Source organism: Microtus oregoni, unplaced genomic scaffold (genome assembly GCF_018167655.1).
Source record: "Microtus oregoni isolate MIOR12 unplaced genomic scaffold, Mior012 000001F_ref0000356, whole genome shotgun sequence".
Classification (NCBI taxonomy): Eukaryota; Metazoa; Chordata; class Mammalia; order Rodentia; family Cricetidae; genus Microtus; species Microtus oregoni.
The window spans coordinates 78,095,816-78,108,208 of NW_024543060.1; the positions used below are offsets into that span (position 1 = coordinate 78,095,816).

The 12,393-nt window shown below is 35.1% G+C and overlaps 1 protein-coding gene across 1 annotated transcript in view; it reads left to right on the plus strand.

Annotated features, from left to right (window-relative positions):
- Lrriq1 (leucine rich repeats and IQ motif containing 1) overlaps window positions 1–12,393 on the plus strand; it is a 129,603-nt gene that overhangs the window by 46,620 nt on the left and 70,590 nt on the right. Inside the window, exons 16-19 of the mRNA XM_041673590.1 lie at window positions 3,675–3,854; window positions 4,036–4,473; window positions 6,033–6,234; window positions 8,812–8,931. Of these exons, the coding sequence (XP_041529524.1) occupies window positions 3,675–3,854; window positions 4,036–4,473; window positions 6,033–6,234; window positions 8,812–8,931 (940 nt within the window). The remainder of the gene's footprint in view (window positions 1–3,674; window positions 3,855–4,035; window positions 4,474–6,032; window positions 6,235–8,811; window positions 8,932–12,393) is intronic.

A 12,393-nucleotide genomic window follows, 5' to 3' on the forward strand; every position in this document is an offset into this window, starting at 1 on the left:
CTCTTGAGGACAGGGCCTGCTCCATTGTATGACTGACTCACCATCGGCCACACCATTAGAAAATACTGTCTCTCAATAACTATCAGGTGCTTATAGCTCCTTGGCTGGGGTGGGATTTTTCTGCCCTACCCTCCACCCACCATTTAGGGTTACTATCTTGTTTGGGCTTATGCATGCTTTGTGCACACTGTCATGATCCTTGTGAGTTCCTATGTGTAGCTCAGCTGCTGTGTCCTGCAAATACCATTCTGGTAAAAAACCCACCAATTCTTGCTCTTCCAGTCCTTCAACACCCTCTTCCTAAAAGAGTCCTGTACCTTTTCCAGAGGGGATCCGCCCTATCTTAATGTCTTGATAAGAATTCCAAGCTTTAGTAATTTGTGAATGTAGAGTAGGTAAAACAGTAATTTTCTCACATTTATTTGATCATATATTTTCATTAGCAAAACTAAATTTTTATCATGATGCGTTAATGTCATTAAATAATAGAGCCATACATCTAATTAGTTTATATGTTTATAGTCTTCTTTCAATACCTTACATGTACTAGGTACCTTTTAGAAAGGTTTTATCATGAACCTTTTATTGCATATGTATTGTTTTCCTCTTTATTGAAAATAGATTCTTTTCTTATATAAAGTATATCTTGATTACTGTTTCCCCTCCCTCTGCTCCTCTCACTTCCTCCGCAACTCCTGTTCCATCCCGACCTATTCCCTTTCTACCAGTCATTGGAAAAGAATAGTTATTTATTTTAAAAATGTTCATTTTTAAGAATTTCCTATATAGGTGCTATATTTCAGAACTGCTGACCCATACTCTCCTCCCTCCAAATTCTCCCATTCCCCATCACTCCTCAACTTCATGAACTCTTTCTTTTATGTATATTTAAATATATCCTTGTAAATATGTATATGTAAATATTTATATACCCCCACATATATCTATATATTTAAAATGACTGAGTTCATTTAGTATTCCTCATATGTGCATCCACATATGTTTAGAATGATCACTTTTGAATTAGATAGTATAAAGAAGGTTGACTCTCCTTTCAGCAACTGTTAGTTGTCTAAATCTTTACATTAGTGGGGTATTATGAGATTTTCCAATTCACAGTGTGATCTGATTACACAGGTCTTATTTATCTGACATGTTTTTATTTTACTTTATGTTTTGGCTTCTATTTTTAAAGTTAAAATACCTATAACTTTAGCATTGTATAGTAGTTAAGTTTCTTCTCAGTACATACTTTTGTTTTTAAAAAATACAATATGTGTGTATTTTTTAAAAGAACAAGATTTGTGCAGATACCCAACCCACAATTTACCAGTTAAAGTTTTGGTATCACCAGGCATTGTGTTTTCAATGCGTTCCAAACACTAATGATACAATGATTCAACATCAGTTCTTATGGAGCCATTTCAGAATAGCAAATAGGGATGTTACCTCAATTCCTGCCTTGGGGAGAATGTCTAAGTCAAAGAACCAATATGTTAGATTTTATGGTTATTATAATACTAGTCCAAGTATTATTTCCTTTTGTTATTTTTTCCTCATTTGGCCAGAATGAGACCTGAGGGATGGCTGCTCAAAAAAGCCTTTTAAGTTTTTCAATTGGTCTAATCAAATTGAATCTAGCATAATTTCTTTTTGGTGAAAGCTCTGTTCAATACTTGTATTATTTTGTTCAATAAAAATTATTATATTCTAAAATGAATAAACTTTTTAAACCAGGTCCTAAGTTATAAGGTATAATAGAAAAATTGAGTTACTTTTTCTTATTATATATATATATATATATGTGTGTGTGTGTGTGTGTGTATATATACACGTATATAATGTGTATGTGTATAATATATACATATATATCATATGCATGCATTTACATATATTGCTCCCCAAAACAACAATAGCAAGCCATGACACACTTCATTCCATCACATACTCTAGTCCATTCTGAAGAGTAAGAAATCACACAGGAATAGGCGTGGTTCTAAAACCAATTACAACAAATCATTGGTTGTTTTCTAGGAACATAGCCACCCAGCTCTTGAGGTTTAAAGTTGCTAACCCACAGTTTAAGAGCAGTCTATAGACCAATAGTACTAGTCATAGAATTAGAGCATTTTCTCTTCTATACAGGAAGATACATGTTTATTTTTTGTTGCCTTTCATTCTATTTCCATACCTTAGATTTATAATTGCAATTAAATGTTACTTTGGTATTGTCATGGCTTGTGGGAATCTCAACTAAGTACTTCTGTGAAGCCTGAGCAACATGTCATTTCATTAGTCATGAATAAAATATTTGCGAGGAAAGGATGTGAATAATAGACAACTCCCTTGTGTTTTGATTATTATCAGTTTTAATATTCAAATTTTATAATCATTATTATAAAAAATGCAAGTAAATAAAGGTACCACACACCATAATTAACCAGAATAAAAGTCTTTACAACCCAGTAAACTTCTACACAGTTAGAATGGGCATTTGGGATAGAAGCTGTGGGGTTCCACATTGACTTCCATACTTTCAGTATAAAATATAAACAAGACTATATGTGTTGTAAGGAGAGGGCCCCTTGTTCATCCTGGCTGCCCAGCTAGCTTACACCTGAAACACCCACATAGAAACTCTATTAATTAAAACACTGCTTGCCCATTAGCTCTAATTTCTTATTTGGCTAATTCTTACATATTAGTTTAACCCATCTCCATTAATCTGTGTATCGCCACATGGCAGTGGCTTACCAGAGATTCTAACCAGCATCCATCTCAGGAAGTGAATCCATGGCTTCTCCCACTCTGCCCTTCTTCCTCCCAGCATTCAGTTCTGTTTTTCTCCGCCTACCTAAGTTCCACCCTATCAACTAGGCCAAGACAGTTTCTTCATTCATTAACTAATGAAAACAGCACACAAACAGAAAGAACTCTTATACCATATATGTATAGATTTAAAAAACTGTACCTTGTGGATATAGTCTAAGATATAGAAAAGAAAACAAATATATCTAAGGGGATGAAGAAGGAATGCATGCAGGTCATGCATAAGCTAAAACATTATTTTCCTAGTTCTCAGTCTACCATGGCTTTCTCTTTTGGTTGATAGATAAATGCATAAGGAATATTCAGTCACAGCTTTATTTAAGAGAGAAAGCTTTCTTCGATTTGTTGATAACCTAATCAAATATTTATGATTTTAATATTTTATTTTAATAGTTGTGAATTGTAATTAGTGCTATGATTGTTGGTATTGAAACACTGCATCCTTTAGTTTAAGACAAATAAATATAGCATCTTTAAAGTAATGCAAGAAGAAATAGAATATATCATTTACTCAAGCACTTGTGGTAAATATAATTTATTAACAATTTTAAGTGCGATAAAAATCAGTTTAGAATGTGTATACCTAAAACTTCTTGCCGGGCAGTGGTGGTGCACACCTTTAATCTCAGCACTCGGGAGGCAGAGTCAGGTGGATCTCTGGGAGTTTGAGGCCAGCCTGGTCTACAAGAGCTAGTTCTAGGTCGGGCACCAAAGCTACAGAGAAACTTTGTCTCGAAAAACCAAAAAGAAAAAAGAAAAAAAAATTCTTGTTATGTGATATTTTGTGGTTATTTTAAAACATATGTCTTTATTAAGATTATTAACTTCTTCCTTGTTTCTAATAGGCATTCTATACTTAAAATATTACCAGCTCTGAGAATCCTTAATGGTGACATGTTAAACTCTCAGTCTGATGTCCATATTGAGGAACACTATAATCAAGACCTAGGAGGTTTCTTGGCACTTTGTCAGAACCAACTTGAAGAGTTCAACTTACTAACTAAAAAGTATATCACACAGAAAGGGTAAGATTCTGATTTTCTTCCTGCTTTATTTTAAATAAATAATTTAATGTAAACACATGATTGAAAATGTTATGATAATCACAGTGACACTAGTTTGATTAGAAGCAGTTTTTCTGGGGCATTATATTCCTTTACTATTATCAAATAGCCATTAATTTGTTCTTCTCTTCTATGTGTTCAGGGATGTTCTCACTTTGGATGCTGCAGACAAACTCTGCCACTACTATAAGAACTTAATGAAACTCAGTAATGAATGCAGACATGCACATGAACATGAGGATGTAAATATCATCAAGAGTCCTGAATCAGAAACCGAAAAAAAGCATCCAGTCCTTTCAAACACCACCAGCACACTGCAAATCAAGGTCTTTCATTCTCAGAATGACAAATATAAGACAGATTTCCCAGATAATGCTGAAAACCTGATGGATGCTGGCTCCAGACCTTCACCAGCAAACTGTGAGGAACCAGTAGGAAGGGGTCAGGAGCAAAATATGACAGAAATGAATGAACACAGCAGGATGCATAGTTCATCCCCTGCAAGAGCCTCATTCATAGAAATGAAGATGGCAAATTCTCCAATGAGTAATCATCAAAGTAGTGAACACAGTGAAACAAGGTAAGGCCTTTTTGTTTGTTTGTTTGTTTGTCGATGTTACAGTTACTGTTTGCATGTGTGTCTTAGAAGAGACTTTGGATTTTTAATAGTATTGAGACTGAAAGATTATGAGGACTTTGACATCAGACTAAATACATTTTCATTATAATATGGTCTATAGGGTTAGGGAAATGGGATATGGTGGTTTCAATGAAATAACCCTGTTTCAGGCACTTAAATACTGTCTATCCAGTTGGTGTTGCCTTTGGGTATTTTTAAGAGATATGGCTGACAGGTTGGGACCGATCCTTGGCTTCTGAGACAACTTTGTTCAAGCTTTTCAATCCACCAAAACAAACAAACTTATCAAAATCTTGCTCAAGGGAATTTTGAGGAATGGAATTTGTTCTCCAAATACCCTTTAAGTCAAACCCAGAAATTAAGGTAGAATAGCTAGCACTTTGATTACCCCTCACACCTTTATAATTCTTCAATAATCTGCATGAGAAAGGAAACAAATTGCAACTCAGAGAGCTGCTTGTTATTGACAAATTGCTATTCACTCCATGTCATGTTAGAATTTCCTCATGGGTGTATAAGTGAATATTTTCAAGTGGTCAAGAAGTAAAGAAAAACTACTAAAAACTGCCCAGCGTCCTTCCTTTTCCCATGAATCATGTTAGGAATGACTTTCCCTCTTCCTCTCTGAAGCAACCCAGAGTGATAAGCACCTAACTTTTCTTGCCAAGTTCTTATTGTTCCATACTTTTGGAACCCCTCTTCTGTACGCTTTCCCTGTCTTTAACAATACTCTCATTATCTAGAAGAATCTCTGTAATATCTTTCATCTTTAGGGAATTAAAACAAAACAAAATTCAAAAAACTTTCTGAAAGTAAATAAATCCCTGTCTGAACTCTTAGTTCATGTTCTCTTCCAGAATCAGTATCTATACGATTTTACATTTGTGATAATAATTTACAACACAGAGGTTTTGTTTTCATTTTAAGTGACATTTTATATTCTTTATATTCATGTACAGATAACAAAGACATCTTTTATTTTTTGCGAATTTCTTATGAGTACTATATTTACATAATTTGTACCCCTCCCTCTCCAACTTCTCCTATGTCTCCTTTACTCATTGTCAAATCTATAACTCCTCATTTTTTGTTACACACACATATATATGTTCATATATGCATTTATAAATACAACTTGCTTTATCCAATTAATGTTGTTCACATATATTTAAGGATAACGATATGGGATTGGATAACCTATCAGGGACTCAGTACTGAATAACACTGATTTTCCCTCTATCATCCGTCATCTATTGTCTTTGACTCTTCGTCTAGGGGTGGGGCTTTTAAGATTATCCTCATTCACTATAGCATACCAAGTGCTGTTGTCACTGTGCTGGTCCTGTATAGGATAGGACCATATTGTTGAGAGTCCATGAAGAGTTTTACTGTCATATATAGAACATATAGTATACAGCAGCTTATGAAGACCTTTTATTACCGTCTATATTTTCATACATACTAAAGTGGTTTTCTCTTTTCTTTTTCTTTTTTTTTAGTAAGGCAGCTGTGTTAATTCAAACCCAATGGCGCAATTACATTGCACGCAGACAGATTAATTTTTCTGCAAAAATGCATTCGACCACAACAGAAGTTCTGCAAAATCCCCCCATCAATAACCAGACTTCTTCAAATAAAGAAAGAAGAAAAAATATTATGAATATTCAAGACCAAAGGGAGAAGGCCGCTCTCCATATTCAGGTTAATTTCAATCCTTTGGTAGTGGAGTAGTCATAAAAATATTTTACTCCTCTTTCACTCAGTTATTCTTTATTGGAAAACGTTCCAGTGATTTAAAGTTACTTGAATTTATTTGACACTTGCATAGATTTGCAGGCCAAGGTTAACTGGGAGGTTGCTATGGTTCTGCTGACTGTCAGGGCTGGAGATAATCGTCCTAAAATCTGAAATATTATGACCATGATTGTGGTTCAAGCTAAACCACACAATGATATTTCAAACTTCTCTTCTTTGTAGAAATCCTTTACTTTCTTGATTTGATTTTATTTCAAGATATTTTATGAGGCTATTATAAATTGTTTTGTTTTCTTATTACTTTTGCTGAAGGTTTATAGTTGACACATAGAGAAGCTACTGATGTTTTATACCTTCCCGTGTATCATTATCTATTTTATTTTCATCTTAAGGAGAATTAATAAATAATAAATATATAATGAATATAATAAATTTTGAACAAATCTACTTCCCATTTCAACATCCCATGTTCCCCTCACCACATTTGTCTCTTAAGTTCATGTGCTCTTTTAATATTGTTACTATAGCTAATAACATTATCCTATAAAGTAGCAATATACAAAATTAACCTGAAAGTCAGTAGCCTAAAATGACCATGTGGTTTCTGAACTTGAGTATACATGATTTAGAGACATGAAACAATTCATGCATGTCTGAAATGACAATGCCTTGACTATGACTCATGTGTGTATTCTTTACTATAGTTTGCAAGTATTTTATTGACAATTTTTAAATTTATGCCAATAAGAGATTTGATTGGCCCATCAATCTCTTTTGTGCTGTTGTTGTGTATTTATTTGGTTTTGATACTGAAGTGATAAAAATATTATTCATAAGAAGAATTTGAAACGTTTCCTCTCTTTTCTATTATGGAACAGTTTGAGGAGAATTGATATTTCTTCTTTGAAGAATACTCATAGAATACTGCACTGAATCCATCTGGCCTTGCGCCTTTTTAAGTTGGGAGATTTTTACTTACTGTTTCCAAGCACTACTGTCTCAATGTAGTATCTGTCAAATCATCTAAAATTTGAGTAGTGAAAGCTAATAGTTTTACCTACTTGATAGCTATTACATAAATATATTTAAAAATTATAACAAAATTTTAAAGTTCTAAACATACCTGCTTCAGTTACAACCTGAGAAGTCAAGAAGTGAAATTGAAAGTGAGGAATTCTGGTAATAGAAGGCTTCAGTGGTCCCATGGCCTATAGAAATGGAGGGGAAGAGAAGGGAAAGAAGAATCAATCAAAAGAAAATATGTATGAAAGAAATCATAAGTTATAATACTACTTTGTATGATAATTAGGAAATTAATAAAAGAAAGGAATGAAGGAAGGGAATGAAATATGTAAAATGTTTACTTTAGTAACATCAAGACCAGATTTCAAAATGAATTTTAACTTGATTGATTAGCATATTATTATTTATTCAATGAAGCGTTTCATTATGTCTGTACTTTAGTTCATTCTTAAAAACAAAATAAATCAATTTTTCAAAATCACCTTAAATAACTTACAGAATATATACAGAGCTTGAATAACATTATTATATTCTAGTTGTTTCTTATTAATTTACTTTGTTTTTTACAATTAGTGTGAGCATACACACAGTTTCAAATTCATATTCAAACAAAGGCTGATTGATCAGAGAACTGAAGATTTGTATTATTAATTTTTGAGACAAGACCTGGACCTGACTGTTAAACTGGACTCACCTCACGTCTCACCTAGATGTATTGTCTCTACCTCCTAAATGATGGAAAATTGAAGTTTCTGTTTACTGTCATTTAGCATTCATAGACAACCATTTAAAAATTAATTTCATAATTTAGTATTTTATTCTTATATGTAAGTAATCATGCATACATATGCATTTCAATATGTTCATGTACCTCTCAATTGATTTTTATACCTCATGCATCCTAAAGCTCATTGTTGGAAAATATGAGCATCATTTATTATCTAAAGCGTTACTGTGCTTGAGGACATCGGTTGGGAAACTTCTCTACTCCAGAATTGTTAAGGGACCTGACTGTTGTCAGCTGCATTATTGTGTGTTGACTTAATTTTTTTCCTGAAATTAATTTATTTTGGGCCATGATACTGCCTCCTTAATATGGTCATTTAAATACACTGTTTTTGTTTAATGAACTTTGTCTTATTTTAAACCTAATGATTTGAAAATGAGAAAAATTGACCTTTAAAAAATGTCTTTCTTCTTCATTCAGAATGGGTCCTGGAGGAATTGTCAGATAATTGATTGGCTGACCTACAAGTGCAGTAGAGGGGAGTGTTAAAGATATTTCTCCACTTACCACAAAGCAAGTCTCTAGAGATGCAGACACATACGGTCATTTAATTTATCTTGCAATTTTACATGTCACATAAAGTTCAAGAAACAGATTATTGAGCCATTAAACTAAGTTCTAAGATGTTTTATCTTCCTAATGGGATAACACAGAGAAGCTGGTTTAGGGTTTGATCTGTAACCCTGCATAACATACTTCACATTTTTGTTCAGGCAGTTTGGAAAGGCTTTATTTTACGAAAGAAACTGGTGACAGCCCTGGAGGCTATCAGGAATGAAGAATCTGAAGAAGAATATGAAGAAATAGATTTGGAGGATTTTGAATTTGATGAGGTAAGTGCCAGCTACAGGCAAATACTGTTCCTAAGATTTTGTTCTAGAGAGTTTCAAAGCTGTCTCTTCAGCTGGTTGCTACAGATGTAGTAGGTCTCCACCATCCTTGAATACATTCTAGCCATTTTGTGTATTTTGAGACCCTTCCTAGGGTGGTTAGTAACTTTATAAGATATGTATTACTGCTACTTTCTACCTTTTTCTTAAACTGTCCTCCTAGTTTGTATGGCGTATAAAGTGTCAAGAGGATGGCACCAAGTCATTTTGTCCTCTATATATAATCATTTAGCTCATTTAATGAATTCTTTATTTATGTGATGCTACTATTCAGTTTAAAATTTACAGTTTGATTGTTTTTTATAAATTTTGGTTCTTGACTATACTATATAGGTATGTAGCTGATTCTGAATACTTTCTCCCCCATACCCTCCTGTCCCTAGCATTACAGATATATGTCTAGCATTTATGAATGCTGGAAATCAAAAATCAACCTTCATGCTTGCACAGCATAATTATATATATAATATAATAATGATATATTACATAGCATAGTATATAATATAATTTATTATTATTTTTATTCAAACTTTCTTTCTTGTAAGCAGCAGTTCCTGATAACATGATAGACAACCTGCCTAGTGCCAGGACAGATACATAAAAAGATGTGCAGAATTTGAAGGCATTTTAGTAATGCGGTTGAATATCCTTATTGCAATTATCCAAAGAAAATAAATATGAAACTAGCTTGACGTATTGCCTGGGATCAGGAACCTACATCAGTACACTATGATTTTGTGCCTTAAATGTCATGCTGTATAGGCAGTGGTTAACTAAAGACTAATAGCCAGTAGATTTTTTTTGTTTGATTAGATATAGTCTACTAAATTTATTAAGTACCATGAACTTTACAGCATATGGTGTTTTACCCTACGTACAATATAATAAGTTATGCAAGCACATTTTTGGATGCTTTTAGAAGAATTGAGATTTCCAGATGAAAGCAAACCTCACTGCAAGCAGTCAGAACTTTGTGTGTTTAACAGTTTCTGCACATAGAACTTCAACATGGCGTATCTGGAGAGCACCCTCTACTAATCCTGACCTAGAGAAACTAGGTCAGATGATGATATTGTTACTTTATTATGTTGTACAGAAAACAGATTGCTTTCTACCTCAGAGAAACAGCACCACTTGTTCTCTAGTGTGTTACCTTATGAACATCTCTACGATGATAGCTTATAATAAAAAGCTACCAGAGAATACCAGGAAAGAGCAATTGCCCACCAAGAGTGCCTATTCCTTAGCCCTTAAAGGCAGATTTTCTTTTCTCACAATGCACTCTAATGGCCATTATGAGTATTGTGACTGACGGGGTTGGGAAAGAATTCAAGCAATTCATCTTGTAGTATATTTAATTGAGGCTATTGTCATTAGCCTAGGTTTTTGTCCTTCCATTTCTATATTGACCTTCCAATAGGCTTAAGAATTTGATCCAGGTGGAACTATGGTAGACTCCTTACCCCACACTAAGGATATATAAGTTAATTTTGTTGTTGTTGTTGTTGTTCAGAATAGTCTAATCCAGTGAGTAGTTGGGGATTAGTGCTTCTTCAGGACACAGTGTGCTGGGACAGTAACACCTTCCCTAAAACAAAGCATTTGTCCACTCTGTAAAATAGATGTGAACGATAGTGAAAAAATATCATGTAGAGGAGGGTAATGTGATAGGTGACATGCCTCAAAGGATGATTTCTGCATTTTAGTTTCTGTCTTGACAGATTTCTTATTTTATTTTATTCTTTATATATTTTTATTACTTTATAAATAATACCAATCAGAATTCCCACTTCTTCCCCTCCTCCCACTTCCCTCCCGCTCCCCCACACACACCCTACCCTCCAGCTCCCACTAGTCCTAAGAGAGGGCAAGGTACCCTGCCCTATGGGAATTCCCAGGCCCTTCCCCCTACATGCAGACTTAGGAAGGTATGCATCCAAAGAGAATAGGATTCCAAAAAGCCAGTGCATGCAGTAGAGACAAATCCCAGTGCCATTGTCATTGGCCCCTCAGTCTGCCCCAATTGTCAACCACATTCAGAGGTTCCAGTTTGATCCCATGCTCGTTCATTCCCAGTCCAGCTGGACCTTGGGAGCTCAATCCCGTGCTCCCATGTGGGTCTCTTTTTCTGTCTCCATCCGTTGCCGGACGAAGGTTCTATGGTGATATTCAAGATAGTCATCAGTCCGACTGCATGGGAGCAAGGCCAGTTCAGGCACCCTTCCCTCCACTGCTCAGGGTCCTAGCTGGGCTAATTCCCATAGACTCCTGGGAATCCCTCCAGAGCCAAGCCTCTTGCCAACTCCAAAATGGCTCCCTTAATTAAGATATCTCCTTCCCTGCTCCCATATCCATCCTTCCTCCATCTCAACCATCCCACTCCCCAAGCTCTCCCCAACCCTCTCCTTGTCCCCTCTCTCTCCCCATCTTCCCTTCCCTCTAACCCCCCTCCCGCCCCCATGCTCCCAACTTTTGCCTGACGATTTTGTCTGCTTCCAGTTTCCAGGAGGATCTATATATGTTTTTCTTTGGGTTCACCTTATTACTTAGCTTCTCTAGGATCATGAACTATAGGCTCAATGTCCTTTGTTTATGGCTAGAATCCACTAATGAGTGAGTACATTTCTTAATAGGTTTAAGGGAAATCACTATTAAGTTGGAACTGGAGAATCCTGGTTGAGATGGAAGATCCAACAGAAAGTTAAATGTCAGGTGTTTTCACCAGTTTAGTAGATTCCCCTGGGAATATTTTGTTTAGAAAGAAAAGTTTAAGGTAGCTTGAGAAACCAATTTACTCCTTCTCCCTTTATACCTCCCAGGATCTAAGGTGTTGCTTTCAAAGAAAGTAAATTGTTATACTCAATTAAACTACTCAAATTCATATATCCCACTTCAGTAGCTACCAATTTACTTTTTTTTCAAATTTATTCTTTATTTATACTTGGTTTTTCATTTGAAAATTCCATGTACAAAGTCTAAGAGAATATTTATAAACCTTCATTGGAATTAATTTAAATATCTGGGTGCTCACCGGGATTTGTTGTACCTTGAGGATGTCAGTGATGATTCCCTGTGCTTATTTTGTTTTGTTTTATTTTCTTTCATACAAAACATCCCAAATGCAGCCTCCCATCCCTCTAAGCCCTCCCTTCATCCCCCTCCCAGGATCCATGGTGCCTGTGTTTCCCTTCAGAAAAAAAGCAGGCCTTCCTGGGATAGCATCTGAATAAGGCATAGCAAGTTACAATAAGACTAGGCACAAACCTTCATCTCAAGGCTGAGTGAGGGAATCCAGGAGGAAGAAAAGAGCCCCAAGTGCAGGCAAAAGAGTCAGAGATACCACCGCTCCCACTGTTAGGAGTCTCACAAAATCACCAAGCTAAACAACAAAACAGAGGGTTATTT